The 21,613-nt window shown below is 35.9% G+C and overlaps 1 protein-coding gene and 1 long non-coding RNA gene across 4 annotated transcripts; one reads left to right on the forward strand and one right to left on the reverse strand.

The window, feature by feature from the left end:
• Positions 1 to 4,279: 4,279 nt before the first annotated feature.
• Positions 4,280 to 8,560, reverse strand: LOC141663828 (uncharacterized). Of its 3 annotated transcripts, XR_012551678.1 has the most exons (5): positions 7,512 to 8,560; positions 7,295 to 7,346; positions 7,069 to 7,214; positions 4,906 to 6,367; positions 4,280 to 4,633 (listed from the first exon to the last, which is right to left on the reverse strand). It is a non-coding gene; the product is annotated as an uncharacterized LOC141663828 (long non-coding RNA). The 3 variants fall into 3 exon arrangements; XR_012551679.1 differs by lacking the exon at positions 7,512 to 8,560 and having other exon boundaries at positions 7,346 to 7,503; XR_012551677.1 differs by lacking the exon at positions 7,512 to 8,560 and having other exon boundaries at positions 7,295 to 7,503.
• A 791-nt stretch (positions 8,561 to 9,351) lies between these two features.
• Positions 9,352 to 10,336, forward strand: LOC141663827 (basic leucine zipper 43-like). The gene has a single exon (XM_074469659.1). It carries the CDS (start codon positions 9,517 to 9,519, stop codon positions 10,090 to 10,092), a length of 576 nt encoding a protein of 191 aa, XP_074325760.1. The 5' UTR covers positions 9,352 to 9,516; the 3' UTR covers positions 10,093 to 10,336.
• Positions 10,337 to 21,613: the final 11,277 nt, after the last annotated feature.

The raw sequence follows: 21,613 nt of genomic DNA on the forward strand, positions 1-21,613 counted from the left end.
TTTACTAACAAAGGACCAGTGTTAACTTTATAATTTAGTTAACTGTTGGTTTACACAGTGTATAATAAGACATACTATTAACTTTAGTAAACTGTCACTTGTCATTTCCATTTCAGGAAAAGTATATCTTTCATTTCTGGCTTATCATATCTTTGCATACTGTGTCAATCTTGATCTTTCTTTGTCAGTTAATCTTCACCCTTGATTTTGCACACTCTTCAAGCTGCTTTTTGTAGACTTGTCAATCCAGCTGGTTGGATTGTTTGTTGATTGTAAATCTTGGATATTGAACTGGTCTGCAATTTTGTACTTTGAGATTTTACCTCGAGATCTCCAGTTTGGTCTATAGAGAACTTGATATCTCGATAAGTATATTGGCTTATCGAGATCTCTAATACTCCATTGTAAATTTGACTTGTAGAGGTCTCTAAGTTCTCTATAGGAGAATTTAGCTTGTCGAGATCTCTAGTCTTCATATCTTCACTTTGACTTATCGATAATTCAGAGTTCTCTAGTCAAATTTGACTTATTGATAAGTCAGAGTTCTCTAGTGAATTTTAACTTATCAATATCTCTGAGTTCTCTAGTTGAATTTGACTTATCGATAACTCAGAGTTCTCTAATGAATATTGACTTGTCGATAACTCTGAGTTCTCTAGTGAAGAAATGACTTGTCGATATCTCCAATCTTCATGTCTTCAATTTGGCTTGTCGATATCTCTGAGTTCTCTATAGGTCATTTTGGAGTTCTCGAATGACTTCTCTGTAACACTAAATCTGTGACTTGTAGAGATCTTGACTTAGAACATTTTTCCCAAAACAGATTTATTCAACTCCAAGTTTCTTCATAATTTTTCTGAGGCATAATCTTCTGGATCTTCTTTCAGATAGAATTCTTAGGCTTGATACTGTTTAAAAGAAAAAGACTTCAGTCCGCTCTTTGACGTTTTTACAGATTTTAATGTTACAATACAAAATGCAAACTAAGATTACAATACAACTTACTTAGGGTTGTCAATTTCACTTAGTCTTGTTAAAATACAGGTATGTCTTGCACAACAATAAGTCTTGCTCATGTCTAGTTTTAAGGCCATAGATCCCTCCTTCCCCTCCGTTTATGCTTTAGATAATGCATAATCTCAAAAGACACCATTATATTATCTGTAATTAACCTCCCAGGAACAAAAGCACTTTGTTAATCACTAATTACCTCTTTCAGAAGTTCTTTGAGCCGATTTGCCATTACTTTTGTCACCACCTTGCTTACTACATTACATAGAGAAATTGACCTCAGGTCAGTGACTTTCATTGGGTTCTTTTTCTTAGGGATCAATATTACATTCGTTCTGTTAAACTTCTCCATTTTCACTCCTCTATTAAAAAATTCTGACACCGTCTTATGCAGATCATGCCCAATGACATTTCAGTTTTTTTGAAAAAATGCAGGCGTCATGCCATCCGGACCAGGGGACTTATCCGGATGCATTTGGAATAGAGTTCTTTTCACTTCTTCCCTCGTAACCTCTCTAATAAGATCCTCATTCTGGCTCTCAATTATTGTACATGGGACATTCCTTATCACCTCTCTAATAAGATCCTCATTCTGGCTCTCAATGATTGTACATGGGACATTCCTTATCACCTCCCCCCACTTAGAAACTTCAGCCGAGTATAATATTTGAAAATATAAAGTCAACACCCCCTGCAACCCATAATCCCAGTCTACCCAAGTATCATTATCATCCTTCAACCTCTGAATACTATTAGCTCTCTTCCTCGCACTAGTCGTAGCATGAAAGTAGCGAGTATTTTGATCCCCTGATTTGAGCCAAAGCTATCTTTGATGCCAAAAAACTTCTTGTTGACCAAAATTTTTAAACAATTCGTTTTTGAGAGATTTAAATCTATTAACCGAGGTTTTATCATACTTGTAACGCAACTGATTTAACTCTTGCACGCCGTTATACGCTCTCTAAACTTTCCAATTAATTTTTCCCCGTATTTCCTATTTTTCTCCATAAATACGGATTATTATGGATAACTGGGCGGGTCATACCATATCATTTAATAATAATTTTTTGTACTTTGTTTTGGGCTTCTAACATGACTTCTAACAATAGGGTTCCCCTTGTCAAAAAAACAATAGGGCTCTCGGTATGGTGTGAGAGGAAGTACTGAATATAAAAAACTTTATCGAAAAAATTTCACTAATGCTTATAATATTTATGAACACCCCGAATATAAAGAGGCTTCCCCTGGTCAAAATCTCCCGGCCGGCCGAAATTGATGACACATTGACACACACAAAGGTTAAAAATAATTGTGAAATGTGACATAAAGCAACCTCATTATCCCAACATCATCCTGCTTCGGCTAACAAAGTTACAAAACCTAATCATCCTAATATATACTTTGCGCAACGCAACCAAAGTATCAAACACAACTAATGCGGGTTGTTTTCATTTTTTAATCAAATTTTAATTCTCTAGGCTTCAATATTCAAAAGTGATATAAGTATATAAGTATGTCGTAGGGCTGTTTGACAAAATTTATTGACTTATAAACTAGTAACAGTTTATTAACGAGTGTTTGTCGACATAATTTATAAGTTGAATTTATAACTTATAAGCTGATACGTTAAATGTTAGTCTCAACTTATTTTATATTTTCATTTTCTTTTATCAATTTTAGTTCTAAAATATATATTTTAGAATGTTAATCAAACTTAAAATATAAGAATTAAGATAATTATATTTAAAAATTATTTATTTTAGTTCATTTAAATAAAAAAATATTCCGACTTATAAATTAAATTATCCAAACATTTGTATAAGTTATAAACATTTATCAACTTATCACTTATCAGTCACTTATTCCATTTAAGTCATAAATTACTTATTTTGATATTTCTCAAACGGACACGTAATGTAATCTAAATTAATGATATATGATAATTTTTTTAAAAAAATTATAATATAAAATTTGCATATTTTATGAAATATCTTTACTTAAAAAAGTTGAGTGCCTAATAATATTAGTAATTTTATTGTAAATTGAGTTGTGTTTTATATAATTTATAGTTCTATGAATAAAAATAACTAATAAATGATTAGAGTACTAAATTTTTAGCATTTAAATATTTAAAATGAATAGAACATATTTAAATTGATAAAAAATTAGAAGGTGAGATATAGTACATAACTTATTTAACTATATAGTAAATGTAGTATCCAAAAATAAAAGTTTTCGCAACTCTAATTCATCAAATATTTAATAATTGTTTTGAAAATCAATTTTGCACCTCTATTAATTTTCTTCTTTGACCAATGTTTTTGTTAATTGGGGCTGCTTAATACTCGTAAGCGCCCAAATATGAGTTGTCAAAAAACGTAAATTTAATTGCTAAAATCATTTGAATTTGTTGTAAATACCAAAATATCAGTATTCAAAACATGTCGTTCATAATGTAATTGCTAAAATATTTTGAATTAATGCAATCGGTAATTTGTAACACTTGGACGTATGATTTTGTATCCAATTTTTTAAAACTTTTGCTTTAGTTTATTGTTCGCTGAATAGAACACTAGAAAATGCATTATGAAATTGTAATCAGTTGGATCTTTTCAAATTAAACACAAGGAGAAAAATAAAGCAAATCACTAATCGCAATTCATTAAAAATTGTAATTATTATTAGAGTCCCATTAGTGGGCTTGATCACATTTCGAAGTTTGTGGGAGGCTTATTGTAGGAGGGTGATAACTGAAAGATATGCTGCTTTAATCATTTTGCGGTTGAAATATTCATCTCTGTGGTGTGCATGTGTTGTGACTTGTGTATGTACTGTGTGTTTTATGCGAGCGGATTACATAATATTTTGGGTGCTTCAGCGTGCCAGTGAAAGTGATAGGAAAGAAAAACAAAACATGCACAAAACGAAATGAACAATGAAGAGAAGCTTACCGAAGCTTACTGTTTACTTACCATTCTCAATATGCAACTTAATGTTACCTTTTGCAGGTCGGTTTTCTGCTAGCGATTATTGTAGCATATTAAAGGAAAATTTCTGCAAAACGTGTCCGCTAAGATTTTTGGTGTGAATACCAGAGGAACAATCTTTATATATATACCGTAAAAAGTTTCTTTTTACGGTGGTGGGTACCGGTGATCATCTACGATATTGGATATAATATTTGATATCGGTGATCATCTACCATATATTATTAGAAAAAATAAATAAAACAAGCAACCACTCTTTTATATCAAGACATTCCACTCCATCAAGATCCTGCTTTGATTTTATTGTAATCATGGCAACTACTGATATAAGATTTACAATGTCATGAATAATATTCTAGTCCTTAATTAGCTAAGACAAGGAAAGACCCTCCCTAATAATGGAGAGAGTTGGAGATGAAAAAACAAAGGCAGATATGCTGCCAATAAACATTTAAGCACCAGGGGATTATAGTGTCTGCAGAACAGGGTGCATATCACCCCTCTCTACTTTGAAAGTACTGCAATTGTATTCTAGCCTCCTTATTCATTGTGGGTGGAGTTTTCAGTTGCATGATTTTCTGTTTGCTTCCCCGGCCTTTTCTTCGTGCAATGTTGGTAGAGATTTCCTAATACGACTGCAGTTTACATGAATTTTGTCATGAATACATCTCCAACCAGATACTTTGTGAACTATGATAAATTTTGTACGAATTTTGAACATGTTACATTACGTGCAAACTATATGAATTTTGTAGACGTGACGTGCAAACTATAATAATTTCAACACCTATGATAAATTTTGTGACCTCCCGTAGTTTTCATCTATTTGCCCTGATTATTATCCCGAGTACTATTGTGGCAATTGTCTACCCTCTAATCCACTAGTACTAATAATTGAGACGCTAACCTCATTCATCAATCGTACGGTACAGTGCTAAATCAAGCTGGATAGTAACTCTGTCCCTCGGGCACTATCTGCGTAAGCAAGATTACGACATGCTAAAACTTAAACATGATTGGAATGATCAAGAAGATGTCATGTTAAAGACAAATCAAAATAAAGAGTATTCGCATTTCTTTAATAAAATTGAACACCTTTTTATATCCACAATGTAGTGGATCAAGACCTTACTGCAAGTACGCAAGCCATTTAACACTAATGCGTTCAGTGTTACTTAAATTTCCAAAAGCACCACCCATAGTTATATAATCTGTTACTTAAATACAATTACATAGCAATAACATTAAGCAACTAGGGAGAAAAGACCAAGACTGATATAGTACAACTGAGAATTATTGCAGCAAGATGTGTGACGAAAAGTGAAGATATGAGAAGGAGAAAAGATGTAGTGACAATGAGCTTATCCTCATTCAACCAATCACCTAACATCTCATGACCTCATAAAAGACAAGAAACAAGAAACGTAATTAGATTCCAGTTCCACAAATGCATAGATCAAATTCTGACTTCTTGTCCAGAAAAAAAAATTCTAAAATCTTATCATGTTTGCGAGGACTCGTGTGATACCTTTGTACAAAAGCCATACCAGCGAAGCAACAAAAAAAGGAATGGAGGAAAATTATGGAAAACATTATTATGTACATACATTCTATTATGTACTTCATAGCAGAGTACATATGTCATAGTAATCATGATATGGTTGTCGACCATTGATCTGCTATCCAAATTCAAGATTAACTAGAAATTTAGAGTATTATAATATTATATGGAACAGTAAACAATGTTCAGCTTCTTAAAATTAGGCCTATGTGAAGAAAAAGTATAAGATTAGCCAAGGAAGTTAATCAAATATACAGCTAGATAGGGTTGATAACATGATTGATGAACGAAAAACATATTAGCCACATTACCATAGAAGAGCAACTATTAGGTCTCTTCAGTGGGGTACACCAATGGATCACAAATTGGTACGAATGACAGTACTAAGAGATAGAGAGCCCCATTCATAAAAAAGAGCACCTGAGGAAAGGCTTTTACTCTTTACTCTTGTGGAGAGAGTTCTGTGGGGGGCCATTTGCTTGAGCTGATGGGTGGGACTAACCAAGTAGGCTAATTGTGGTGGTGCACGAGGCACCACTGCAGCCTTGAATCTTGACCCTACTCTATAAACAGTTTGTAATGCTTGCCGCTTTGAGTGTGTGTCGCTTTCCTCAATTTGTTTCAACCATATTTCTGGACTGTGCAAAGCCTGATACTATTCTTGTGCAAATGTTAAATCATGATCAGAAATCATCCATGCATGACAAATTCCGTTTGTTCAGGGCAGTGTCCTCCCTACTAGATTCACAACTATTTTTCCCCAGATTATCCCGGCCAATCTAATTATCTAATGATTGAGTTGAATGATCTGAAGGGTATAACAGGTAAGTGACAGGAGATATATCAATTGCTTTAAACCAGATAAGATATGCTGATGATATCTATGTTGCAAGGAGGCTATGGTCAAGTCAGTTCGGGTGGTAACTATCCACCTATCACAGTTTTGCTAACTTACGAAATTGCTACAATATATGTAAAAAATATAAGTTAATACATGATTTGAAGATGCTTAGACATGTACATTCTACACAGAAAAATAATAATATTGTTTCTCTATCTCAGAAAACCTTTACAATTAAAGCTATAAAAACCAAAAGTTAAAAGTAGGTTATACATAATAGTAGTTTTTAGCATGCTTCTTCGTGATTCATAACAGTCATGCTTTCAGAATTGATAAATAACAAGTTGCAAGTCTTATTCAAAACCGACTCAGCAGAAACGAAAATGTAAGAATACATTCACAGATATCGGTTCAAAACCTGTTGCAAGCATAATTTAGAGACCACTTGGCATACTTTAAGAGACGTTGATCAATTGGATTATAATAGCATAGACTGCACTACATTGCTAAATACCCATATTTTTAAGTTAAGCCTTTACCTAACACCTAAAAAATTAACAGCTGGTCTTGTCTTATACATAGTAATCAAGTTTGAAGTGAACATAGCAAATAAAGTCCTCTTGAACTGAACAAAAGATAAATAGTGAGAGGTATCCTATTAAACAAACCTGGAACTTTTAAGTTCACACGATAAGATAAGATTAGATCCCTTCACTCAACCACGAGTTGCAACAATTTTTGGTTTCAATCCATGCCGCAACGGCATGTGGAAAGCTTAACATCAAGTTTGATGAATCCAGACGTTTCATACTAGCTGGATAATATAAAACTGAGTTAGATAACTGCTTTACGAAATTTCTACCTAAAAAAGGGAAAAGAAGAGAATTGTTTAACCGTGCAAGTTTGCATCAAGGGATTAAAGAAATGCAGCAACTAAACACATACCCTGCAGCATCAAATACATCGAATTGTCATACATTAGTGATCTCAAAAGAATTAATAAAAGGACCCAAAATAGTGATATTCTGAAGTCATTTAATCTACACAGATATAGGACAGGAGAACAAACATAGTGTATAGAACTAAATTAGCCACTAGTATGATCTCATACCATCTGTAGAATACTTCATTAAGCATATAAAAGACGTAAATATAATACTTGCACCGTTTGATTAGAACACAGGTTATAAAAGAAAAATCCAGGGACATGAAAAGAAAGAGGAGTCAATATCTGTCTAATGATATTGTTGACCATCCAGTCCACTCAACTTGACCCAAAATGAAGAAGGAAGAGAACATTTGCTTCCATAGACACCTAATTCTAGCTGCATAATAAAGTTCTTTTCATTAGTGGGAGGCTGCATTTCAAAGTACATCCATATCTCACCCATTTTATGACTTATCCCCACTATCATGTTTTACAATTGAATTTATTCATTCTAAATTCTGAACACCTTAGAAGTTTGATATATAAAAATTTGAGATTAAACTTTGAAAACTTGTTCTGTGATCTAGCTCTTCCTAAGATCTGTTACATATACATATTGTTTGATGACCTCCATGATCAATCAAGGCATGAAAAAGTGATTGTTACCACCAGGCAGAGCTAGCATATGTTCCAAGTTAAGCCGGAATAATTTTGCTGACGAGAGAATTTCAACATATGCAATTTGACACTAGAGTGGAACCTAAAGACAAATTGAAAACCTTGACTTTTATAATCGTAACATGTATGGATGATATTATCAGAAATATCAGGGTGTTCCATGTACCTGGCAATGGCATAGCCTTGGTTTCAGGTGGCTCTGCCACTGCTTCCAACAAATCAGTTTATCACATCTATTAGGACAAAGAAATTGTCAGCAACATAATTCCCACTTAATATACTGCATAGAGTTCATCCAATCAACAGTTGGTATTGGTGGCTTTGTGATTCCTCAATTCTCCAGAAAATTTCATGCACGCAATTTGCAAATATCCTAGGAAGAGTTGTTTATGAGAAACTTATGTTCTAGCTACTGATTGAAAACATGAAAATTGTTTGATGACAACTACTCAGTAATTGCAATTCACTACCTTAATTGTAAAAGGCTTAAATAACCTATATGCATTAGTATCTTGCATTCTACCGAGACTCAACTATGCTCTTTTCCTAGATGGCATTTTTAGGACTAGTCCCTGTTTTAAAAAAAAATCACATTTATCTTAATAAAGTGAAAACTGTATTCTGGTAAAGATTTCAACAAATGACTAAACACATGAATTTACCACTTACTCATCACAGCAGAAAGGTTCTAGTTCTGATTCTAACAAGGGAGGTGACCTACATGTAGCCATTCACGGTAATGTACATATAAGTGTAACAATTACTGAGAAACCCCTCCCTACCATGAAGGGCACTAGTTGGTGTTGAACTCTGTCATAAGGTAGGTGATTTTTACTAATTACTATATTTAAAGAGATACCAAATATCTTATAGTTTATTTGGATGGAGTCTCATCAAAGTGGTTGTGGAGTCATCAGTTTCATATATAATCTATTCCACTTATAGAAAAGGCTCGCCTTCTCCAACCGCCTTCCTCATATTTCTTTACGTCACCACACTCTTTGCTGGAAAGAACACCTTACAGTAAAACACTCTTTAGATTGGCTGTGCACCAAATTTATCACTTTTAAGATTGACTTCTTAACCATCATCTCCATATATTAATTTTCCTTCCAAAAGATATTCATTTAAATAAATGAAATCTGCATATGAATTCCCATTTGCATCTGTTGGACAATTTTCACCATGCATGCACAAGTGCAATTATTAATGTCCAGTTGCAGTTATGTGGCATCCAAGCACTACATACATGACCATAAAAAGTATGAATGTGTATAAATTTATCTATATGTGAAGCTACATTAGTACCATGCACACTGACATCACATTGTGATGGTCTCATCTTTAAGAAACCCCTGTTATTAATCTGAAATGAAAAAAGTGGGACCAGGTTACCTTTTCATTCCTATAAGAACCTTCTCATCACAAGTTTCACTTTGCCTTCCAATACTAACTTCTTCTGCTCAGCCTCTCTATTGGTCCTGCACTTTCGTTGAAGAAGGTCAAAATCATGCAGTCCAGTGATGTCACTGATCTTCACTATCTTGCTCCACCCAATCCAACTTCCTACCCTGCTAATTATGGATACCCTCAGAACAACATACCCACATTTGATTATAGTAGACTAGCTAACCCATTATATCATCTGCAGATAAATCAACAAGCTCATGAGTTCAACCCTCAGACGACATGTTTCAGCAGTAACTCTACTTCCGATGAAGCAGATGACCAGCAAATAAGCTTAATCAATGAGAGGAAGCAGAGAAGGATGATCTCTAACAGAGAGTCTGCACGCCGATCTCGTATGCGAAAACAAAAGCACCTGGATGAACTTTGGTCACAGGTAGTTTGGCTCAGAACTGAAAATCACCAACTCATAGACAAACTCAATGAATTTACTGAGCGTCATGATCAGGTCCTTCAAGAAAATGCCCAACTCAAAGAAGAAACGTCTGAACTTCGTCAGATGCTCACTGATATGCAGCTTAACAGTCCTTATGATAATCTGAGTAATCTGGAAGACATCCCCTGCGACACAAATTATTTCAAATCAGAATCCTCAAACCTTCCCATCTCAAGTTCTTAAGATTTGCTTCACTGTGAGAGCCCTCTTTGACTATTAATATCAGTAATATGTGTCATTCTAGCATTTTTAAGTCAGTGAGGATATTTACCTTCAGTTTGAGCTGTACGAGATCCTATAGTAGTTAAAATAAATCTTTTTATGTAATCTGTTCTTGGATTATGTCTTCAGATATTAAGTTCTTTTAGATTGTACTTGTAGGTAGGTCTTCAAAATAAGAGTCCATTACACGGATTAGGCCTACCAACACCAACTTAGTATGTGACGCAGAGCTAAAGCATACAAGATGACAAATTAATAAACATCAAAGAGTGCCCATTAAATCCCCCTTTCATGCTTTATGAGCAGAAACAAACACCTCATAGTCACAATATTAATACTAATTAAGTCACAGAACAGATCAAAAAGTTCTAATGCCTAACAGAGATTATCAAATGAAAGCACTAGAGTCCCTTTGCATATCAATCTTAGCGAGGAGCACAAGGAATCTGTCTGTCAATTGTATTGGGGTGATAAACAGGGACTACAGTACATAAGAAAGACCTGATCATGATAACAAGGTACATGCAGAGAGAGAAACTTAGCATTAAATTTATAATTCCCATGACAAAAACAATGTCCAACTATTCTCAACTATAAGCAGTGAACACTATGTTTCCAAGCTTGTTGTGTGCATAATTTTCTTGGTTAGCAAAGAGTATGTCTCTACAATATTATGGGATTGCTCCAGCAGAAACCAGAAAGATGGTCACTACTCTTTCCGGGAACAGAAAAGGAGATGAACTGAACGTTAAGATAGTTTTTCTTTTCATCACAATTTGTCATTCGATAATAAATTTAACATCATTCCAATCCTTCGATGCAATCCAAATGAAATTTGCTGTCTTTTTTCAGATTATGCAAAACAGCTGTAATTTTATGAGGAAAACTAGCAAACTTGATCACGATCTTTCTATTAATCCATAGTATTTGTTAATTCATAGCACTGCATTTGATTATATTTGATGGCGTCATTGCAGTTTTCCAAGATCAGCTGCACCAAAATTTGTGTAGCTTTAACTGCCTGATGTTCTGTAAATATCTACCGCAGTATATATCATTGTTAGGAATGTATGTGCATTAGTTTGATGATATGTTTAACAAAATACTTAAGTAGAAATTTAGTGTCTGTAGCCTCAACGGATAAGACCACTTTGGCTATCCGTTGATGGTGTAGCTTTACTTAGAAATAAGTTTAGTGTTGTAGCATATTTCAGTCTCTGTATTTAAAATGTAATTCTTAGAAGTTGAGAGAAACTATGAGTCATGTTGACTACTAGATGATATGCAGATAGGAAGGCCAATTGTAAATACTTCATGCCTTGTAATTTTGTATAAGTGAAGTGGTATCAACGGATGACTTAAAGACCTTCAACGGATGAGAAGCTAAGCTTCAACGGATGTCTCTAAAGCTTCAACGGATAAAGTCATCAACGGATAACATCCTTCAACGGATGAGTGCATCAACGGATGAAAGCTTCAACGGATAACATCCTTCAACGGATGAGTGCATCAACGGATGAAAGCTTCAACGGATGTTCTGATGATTAGCCGTTGATAAGTGGTAGTTGTACCTACAAACAGAGGCACATGGGTTGATAGAGACAACTGAGATGTGGTAGCCGAATTTCAGGAACAACAGAAAAAGCAGCCGTTCTTCTTCTGTACAAAGATGCAATAGTCAACAAAGTACTGGAGTGAACAGGAAAAGGAGCAAGTGAAGAACTTATTTTATTACTGTATTTTTATATTGTTTTTCACTTGTACACTTGGTAATATATAAACCAAGTAGAAGCTAGTAATTAGATGTGGAATTTTCCAGAGCTGTTTAGAAAAATATTGAGAGAAAATTCATCTAGTTTGTACTAGGATGCAGCTGTGATCAACGTTGTTTAATCACAGATTTTCTAAAATACCATCTCTGGTGGAACAACAAATCCACCAGAAAAGTTTTTAAGGTCTGTTGTGTTCTTTACATTTGTGCTTGAATATATATCTGTCTGTATTAGCTTAAAGCAATTCACACACTTGTTTACTTCTTGAACACACAACTTTATAAACTGCTCAAAACTTGAAAAAGTTTTAAGATTTACATTCAACCCCCCTTCTGTAAATCTCATTGTTAGTCCACTAGGAATAACAATTGGTATCAGAGCAAGCTCTTGACATACAAAGAGTTTAAAGATCTTGGAATCTAACAAAGATGAGTAAGAAGGATATTGGAGTAAAGATCCCAGTTCTTGACAAAGACAATTATCACCATTGGAAGGTGAAAATGCACCTTCATCTACTCTCCCAAGATGAAGGTTATGTAAACTGCATTGAGAATGGTCCTCACATTCCCCACAAAGTAGCAACAGTTGCTACAGCCACAGTTGCTGTTGGTCAATCCATTCCAAAACCTAGAGCAGAATGGACAATGGAAGACACAGAAGAAGTCCACAAGGATAAGAAGGCTATGAACATTTTGTTTAATGGTCTTAACATGGATATGTTTGATAATGTGATAAATTGCACAACTGCCAAAGAGGTTTGGGACACAGTTCAACTACTGTGTGAAGGTACAGAACAAGTGAAAGAAAAAAAAATGCAGCTTCTCATTCAACAGTATGAATACTTTCATTTTGAAGAAAATAAATCTTTAAATGAAACATTCAATAGGTTTCAAAAGCTGTTGAATGGACTGAAGCTGTATGGAAGAGTGTACCAAGTGAAGGATTCAAATCTTAAATTTTTAAGATCCTTGCCAAAGGAATGGAAACCCATGAATGTCTCCTTAAGAAACTCTCAAGATTATAAGGACTTCACTCTTGAAAGATTGTATGGAATCTTGAAGACTTATGAACTAGAGCTGGAACAGGATGAGGTATTGGAGAAGGGGAGAAAGAAAGGAAGTTCAGTTGCATTGGTAGCTGAAAATGAGAGGAAATGCAGACAAGAAACTGCGAGATCTACATCAAACTCCAAAGATGGTATAAGAAGTCAGGAATCAAGCAAGGGGAAAGAGCAAGTTGCTGAAAATGAAGACAACTCCAGCCAAGATGACTCAGATGGAATTGATGAGCATCTTGCATTTCTGTCCAGAAGATTTGCAAAGATGAAATTCAAGAAAAACACTAGAGCCACTAAACCTCACAAAAACACTGTGGACAAATCCAAGTTCAAGTGTTTCAATTGTGGTATAAGTGGACACTTTGCAGGTGAGTGCAGAAAGCCAACTTCTGAAAAGAAGAAATTTGAACAAGTAGATTACAAAAAGAAATATTTTGATCTGCTCAAGCAAAAGGAGAGGGCTTTCATTACTCAAGAAAAGGACTGGGCAGCTAATGGAGATGAAGAGGATGAAGATGTGGAGTATGTCAACCTTGCTCTCATGGCTGATTCTGAAGAAAATGAAGTTAGTTCATCAAGCAATCAGGTAATCACTACTGACTTAACACAGCTTACTAAAGAAGAGTGCAATGATGCCTTTAATGACATGTCTACTGAATTGTATCATTTGCGTGTATCTCTTAAATCTCTTGCTAAAGAAAATAGTAGGATTAAAGAGAACAATCTGTTTTTAAGTAATAGAAATGCTTTGTTAGAAGATAAGATGATTGACCTAGAGAAAACTAAGTTGCATTGTATATCTGTTGAAAATGAACTAGCTGAATCTGTTAAGAAAGTAAAAATACTTTCCAATCAATTAGAGAAAGAGCAAGAGGTGATTAAAGCCTGGAAGACATCTAGGGATGTAAGTGCTCAAATTGCTAAGGTCCAAGGAATTGAATCATTCTGTGAAACTGCCTGGAATAAAAATAAAAAGAAACTAGAATTAATTGATGGACTGTCAACGGATGTGGAATCAACGGATGATGAAAGTTATCCGTTGAAGGAAGAAAAGGAGCATCCGTTGAAGGTTCCTCAATTAAAACAGGCAGATGTTTCTAAAAGAGAGAATCTAAAGAAACTCAACAAAAAGTTTGGTTCAACTTCAAAGAACTTTGTCAAGGAAGAAGCAAGCACATCCAAAGATGTCAGTAAGGTGAATGTAGGGCACATGACCTTAGAACAGTTAAATAATAGGCTCAAGATGGTTGAGGATAAAAAGGAATCTAAAAGAAAATCCAACAGAAATGGGAAGGTAGGAATTAATAAACACAACAATTACACACCTGATAGGTATGCTCCTAGAAAAAGCTGTGTGCATTGTAGTAGTGTTAATCATCTATCTGCTAATTGTAAATCCATTAAGAAGACTCCCATAACTGTACCCTCTTCTATGCCTAATATGTCTGCATCACCTCTGCATGCTATGCCTGTTATGTCTCAACAAAATCCTTATACACATTTTGTAAACATGCCATATTTTAACAATCCTTATCTTGCTGCATGTAGTATGCCTCAAATGCCATACAATATGCCCATATGGAATAACATGTTTGCACAATCAATGCCTAATATTTTTACAAATGTGCTAAATGATTCTGTGACTAACCCTACACCTCAACCAACTACATCTAAGACCAAGGTTGACTCAAACTCACCTAAGTCTAAAGATGCAGGAGGAATGAAGTCTAGGAGAAAGGCTAACAAGAATGGACCCAAGGAAACTTGGGTACCAAAATCAAATTGATTGATTTTATGGTGTGCAGGGAAATGAAAGAAATCTATGGTACTTGGACAGTGGTTGTTCAAGACACATGACAGGAGATTTCTCCCTGCTCACAGAGTTCAAGGAGAGAGCTGGCCCTAACATAACCTTTGGAGATGACAGCAAAGGGTTTACTATGGGATATGGCTTGATTTCAACAAGGAATGTCATCATTAATGAAGTTGCATTAGTTGATGGTCTCAAGCACAATTTACTGAGCATCAGTCAACTATGTGATAGAGGGAATACAGTTTCCTTCAATTCTGAAGCCTGTGTTGTCACTAGTAAGAAAGACAACAAAGTGGTTCTAACTGGAGTTAGAAAAGGAAATGTGTACATAGCTGACTTCAACTCTACAGATGCAGAATCCATTACTTGTCTCTTCAGCAAAGCAAGCTCAGTTGAAAGTTGGCTATGGCACAAGAAGCTATCCCACTTGAATTTCAAGATAATGAATGATCTAGTCAAAAAGGACTTAGTTAGAGGAATCCCTCTAGTTGAATTCTCAAGGGATGGTTTGTGTGATGCTTGTCAGAAAGGCAAACAAAGGAAAGCATCATTCAAAAAGAAGCTTGAAACAACAATTGATGAACCATTACAGCTGCTACATATGGATTTGTTTGGACCAGTCAATGTATTGTCTATTGCAAGAAAAAGATATTGCTTAGTGATTGTAGATGATTTCTCAAAGTTCTCATGGGTCTATTTTCTTGGATCAAAGGATGAAGCAAGTGAAATCATTATCAATCACATCAGGCAAGTCAACAATCATCCTGACTTGAAGGTTAGAAATATCAGGAGTGACAATGGAACTGAGTTCAAGAATTTGACATTAAGGCTGTTCTGTGAAGAAAATGGAATAATGCATGAGTTCTCAGCTCCAAGAACACCTCAGCAAAATGGGGTTGTTGAAAGAAAGAACAGATCTTTAATTGAAGCTGCAAGAACAATGCTTGAAGAATCAAAGTTACCAACATATTTCTGGGCTGAAGCTGTTAATTGTGCCTGCTTCACTCAGAATATTTCTTTGATCAATCAAGCTAAAGGCATGACTCCTTATCAGTTGTTCAAGAGAAGAAAACCAACTCTAAACTTTCTTCATGTCTTTGGATGTAAATGCTTTATACTGAGGAATCAATCTGACCATAAAGGGAAGTTTGATGCAAAGGCTGATGAAGGGATATTTGTTGGTTACTCAGCTGGAAAATCTTATAGGGTCTACAATCTAAGAACCAACATTGTTATGGAATCTGTGCATGTTGTGTTTGATGATAAAAAGATTGATGGACTAACAGATGAGGGACATAATGAGAGACTCAAATTTGACAACATTGAGATATATTGTGATGATAGTGAAGAGGAGACTGATGGAGATGACACTTCAAAAGGGATTCAAAACTTGCCCTTGGATAATGCACAAAATACTGCATCCGTTGATAGAGGCAATGCAGTATCCGTTGAAAGACATAGTGCATCATCCGTTGAAGTACAAAATGAAGCATCCGTTGATCATGGTTCATCAACGGATAATCGATTTACATCATCAGTTGATAGAACTCCAAGTTCCCTGCAAAGGACCAACAACTCAGGGGGAGTTTCAACTAGTCAACACTCTGTCTCACATCATGACAATACTGAGGCCACCTCATCTAGAGCACATCTTCCACCACAAAGGAAATGGACCAAGAATCATCCCTTTGAACTGATCATTGGTGATGCATCATCTAAAGTGCAAACAAGAAAAGCCACTCAAGATGAATGTCTGTATAGTGGTTTTCTGTCTAAGGAGGAACCTAAGAAAGTGGAAGAAGCTCTATTGGATCCAGATTGGATATTAGCTATGCAGGAAGAGCTGAACCAATTTGAGAGAAACCAAGTATGGAAGCTGGTACCCAAACCAAAGAACAAGAGTCCTATTGACACAAAGTGGGTATTCAGAAACAAGATGGATGAAAATGGCATTATCATAAGGAATAAAGCCAGACTGGTTGCTAAAGGCTATTCTCAGCAAGAGGGAATAGATTTTGATGAAACATATGCTCCTGTTGCAAGACTTGAAGCCATCAGAATATTTCTAGCCCATGCAGCCCATGCCAATTTCAAAGTCTATCAAATGGATGTCAAGAGTGCATTTCTAAATGGGAAATTAGAGGAGGAAGTCTATGTAAGTCAACCTCCAGGATTTGAAGATCCAAATTTTCCAGACTATGTGTATTATCTGTTGAAAGCACTCTATGGACTGAAGCAAGCACCTAGAGCCTGGTATGAGACCTTATCAAAATTTCTTTTGGAGAATCACTTCACTAGAGGTACTGTTGATAAAACTCTCTTCTTTAGGGATGTTAATGGCTCTAGTATACTTGTTCAAATTTATGTAGATGACATAATATTTGGTTCTAAAGATGACAAACTTTGCAAAAAGTTTGCTAAGCTAATGCAAAGTAATTATGAAATGAGCCTAATGGGAGAACTAACCTATTTTCTTGGTTTACAAGTTAAACAAGTTAGTGATGGAATTTTCATTAGTCAAACTAAATATATTTATGATCTTTTAAAGAAGTTTGACCTAATGGAATGTTCATCTGCAAAAACTCCCATGGCCACTGCCACCAAACTTGAATTAAATAAGACTGAAAGGTCTGTGGATATTACAAGTTATAGAGGCATGGTTGGTTCACTTTTATATTTAACTGCTAGCAGACCAGATATAATGTTTGCTACATGTCTATGTGCTAGATTCCAAGCTGATCCTAGGGAGTCTCACTTAATTGCTATCAAAAGGATTTTCAGATATCTCAAGGGTACACCAAATTTAGGTATTTGGTATCCTAGAGAATCTGGCTTTGATCTAATTGGTTATTCAGATGCAGACTATGCAGGTTGCAGAATAGATAGGAAAAGTACAACAGGCTCCTGCCAATTCCTGGGAAACAAGCTTGTATCATGGTTTAGCAAAAAGCAAAATTCAGTCTCTACTTCTACAGCTGAGGCTGAATACATTGCTGCTGGAAGTTGCTGTTCTCAAGTGTTATGGATGAGGAACCAACTCCTTGACTATGGACTTCATGTTGATAGAATTCCTATCTTTTGTGACAACACAAGTGCCATAGCCATAACAGAGAATCCTGTGCAGCACTCAAGGACCAAGCACATTGATATCAAGTACCACTTCATTAGGGAGCATGTCATGAATGGTACAGTGGAACTACATTTTGTTCCAAGTGAACAACAAATTGCTGACATATTTACCAAGCCACTTGATGAATCAACATTCACAAGATTGGTAAGTGAGCTAGGTATGCTTAATTATTCTTAAAATTCATGTCTTTATTGCAATTTGAATTGAAGCCTGAAATATATTAGTTGCTAGAACAAATTTGACTTTTAACATAGTTTATTTCATCAACGGATGTTCCCTATCCGTTGAAAGTCAAAATTGCTCTATCAACGGATAGTCATTATCCGTTGAAAGACAAATACATTTCTGGAATTTCTATCCGTCAACGGATAAAACTGAAGTACCCTTCAATGGATGACAATTTGCCTTATCCGTTGAAATGTCACATCAGTTGATTCAGGTGTTTAACAGCCGTTGATTCTATTCTCTTAACCGTTGATACTCATACATACATCTGTATGTATTGGTCTTAAAGGTAGTTTTTAGAATACTTACAGTTTATTCTTAAACGACTGAAATTCACTAACGCATATTTATTGATAAATCTTTCTTTTATTTTTTTTTATTTTTTTTTTATTTTTGAGAGAGCATATAAGTCCTTCTGATTGTTCATTTTTACTTTACGCTTTCTTAAAATTTCAAGCATTTACCATTTTCTCTCTGCAAAAACTTCAAGTTATTCTCTGCAATTTCTACTCACAAAAATGGCACCAGTCGTGAAGATTATGTCTCAATCTGGGTTCATCTATGAAAAGAACAATTTCATAGCTTTGGTAGAGAAGAATGAAGCCCACTCAGACTATCACAAAATGATGGACTTCATCAAAAACTGCAAACTTAGCTATGCAATGCTGGAAGCCCCAACAATTTTCTGTGAAGTAGTTGAGGAGATTTGGACAACTGCTGAGTTCAACTCCATGGATATGACTATCTCCTTCACTCTCAAAGGTAAAACTCACTGTATTAACTGTGATGATTTACAAGCATGTTTTAAATTGCCTGAAAACAATGCCATGACACCACACACTGATAGTGATGTATCCAGCATGTTAGATTCCATAGGTTATTCTCTTAACTCTGCTAATTTAGGGAGTATTAGAAGAAAAGGCCTTAGGAAAGAATGGAGTTTCCTTGGGGATGCCTTTATAAAGGTTTTCTCTGGGAAAATTAGTAATTTTGATGCCATAACTTCATCTCTGGTTAATATGTTCTATATGCTTGTTTCTGATAGGTATTTTAACTTTAGCAACTATATGATGCTAGAATTAGGTACTAGATTAGGTAACAAAGCTAATAGACCTAATAACATCTATTATGCTAGATTCTTTATGTTATTGGCTAACCATGTTGCTGAAGGTTTAGTCATAATCAATGAGAATAATAAACTCAAGTGCTGGGCACAAGAGAAAAGAGTTCTTGCAGACTTGAAGAGAATGGATCTTAACAGCAGTGTGCCATTGGTATATTTACCAATCATGAATGCACCTCAGGTAGGTGAGGTAATTGCTTCTACAACTCCTACTTCTTCCAACCCCTCTATTTCTTTATCTTCTAGTGTGGCCATGAAATCTGTGATGCCCCAACAGATTTCTACCAAGGTCACCAAAACTAAACTTTCAAAATCCAAGACAAAGAAATCCACCTCTGTTGTTTCTCAAAAGACAACAGTTGTAACACCAACTATTAACCCTGAGGTGAGTGAACAGGGTGTGAGTGGTGAGGGGAGGGGTGAACATCAAAGAAACCCCCAGGAATAAGGAAGGAAAGTTGAGTGCTTCCCAAGCTAGCCAAGCCACAGTTTCTCAAAAAGCTGTGGTGGTTGAAAAGGTATCTAGCACATCCCTAGTAGCATCCTCCCAAAAGGATGTTACTATTGAAAATAGTTCCCAACCAGGAACACAGAACAAACGAGGGAGGGACACTAAAGCCAAACACTCACCAACAAAAGCCTTTATTAGAAGAAAGAAGGCCAGAACCCAATCTTCTACACAGGGTGCACACACTGCACAGATACATCCATTTGTATCTATGCCTTCTCAAACTCAGTTTGATGTGACTCCAATAAATGTGGAGTCACAGCCCCATTCTCTCACAATAATCACACATCAATCACCAAACACTTCATCACCATCTCTGGATGTGGATATGTTATTCCCATCAATTCCTGATTCTCCCTCTTTACAACTCAGGGAGAAGCCCCACTCAAAACAGGTGATCATCATCTATTAGATGATTTGTTGGATCACCCGCAAATTCTTTCAGATATAATTGAAGGATCTGTGTCACCACATCTCAAATCAATCTACACAGATTCAACAGTTATATCACTTTCAACTTCAACTTCCTTTCCTTCTTCAACGGATATCACTCATCCGTTGACAAGTGGTTGTTCTTCAACGGATAAGCTTAACAGCAGTTATCCGTTGATAACATCAGTTTCACCTTCAACGGATATTCCACATCCGTTGACAGTCTCTACACAAATAACTGAATTAAACCCAAGTGTAGAAGACATGAATACTGTGCAATCACTCCTAGGATTGAGGGAAGGGAGTGACAATTTGAGTGAGAGGCTGGGTTGCTCCCAGGCAAAAGGAGAGATTGAGAGCTCAAAAATGCATGCTATTTCTTCCAGCATGGCAAAAGTGAATGAGTGGAGTACCACCTTAGTAGGTGAAGGTGAGGGAGTGAGATGTGTGAGCCAGGGGGAGTCCCTGATGCAAGAACATAGAGATAAAGAGAGAAAAGCAGGTACAGTAGATACAAGGGTGGAACCAGCCATTGCTAATGAGTCAATGATTGTGGATGATGCTGAAAAGGAAAGACAATTTCAGCAACATTACAAAGCTGTAATTGATAACATTTCCTTGGATGCTGACACTTTTACTCATCCTGTGACAGCCTATCAAATGTTGGCTGCTCAGGGCAATGAGGAGGCAGAAAGGTCACTACATCTAGTACACACAACAGAATCTCTTCAAAGGGATAAAGCTGCCATTAACAAAATGCCTTCTACAGCTGGTGAGCCATCTGAGGAATTTGGAGCAAATTCTGATGATGATGACTCTATTTCTTTTGATGGAAGCATGGACTTAGGGGGAGATGAAGGCCCTAGTTCAATTCCAAATCTACCTGAATGGGCCTTGACTAAGGAGTATAGATCAGGGGAATTCAATGTCTCTTTAGTCAAACAAATCAACACTATTCAACAGGCCATTCAGAATACTTCACATGCAAGTATCAAGGCTATCCTTCAAGCTCACCTGGACTCACTGCATCTCATGAAGCTGCAGCAAGTGAAGCAGAATCTGGGTATGGATGATCTGAGGAAGGATATTGCTGACTTGAAAACCTATACTTCAGATAAATTGGATTCAGTCATGCCCTATGGTACATTGCAGGACTTGGTTTTGAGATTGAAGAAAGAATCTGTTACTGAAAAACGGTTGGCCAAGTTAGAAGACAGAGTTCAAGTTATTGAAGATTCTGTGGCCACCATTCTTCACAACCAACAATCTCAAACCAGTCTCCTAATGCAGCTGGCAAAAGCACAAGGCTTGACCCCTCTCCTTGATGATAACAAAAAGGGGGAGAGTAAAAGGGAAGGGGAAGGAGAGCCATCTACAAAAATCAAAATATCTAAAGTGCTAGTTCCTGCCATCACTACTTCT

The sequence above is a fragment of the Apium graveolens genome, chromosome 6 (assembly GCF_009905375.1).
Source record: "Apium graveolens cultivar Ventura chromosome 6, ASM990537v1, whole genome shotgun sequence".
Classification (NCBI taxonomy): Eukaryota; Viridiplantae; Streptophyta; class Magnoliopsida; order Apiales; family Apiaceae; genus Apium; species Apium graveolens.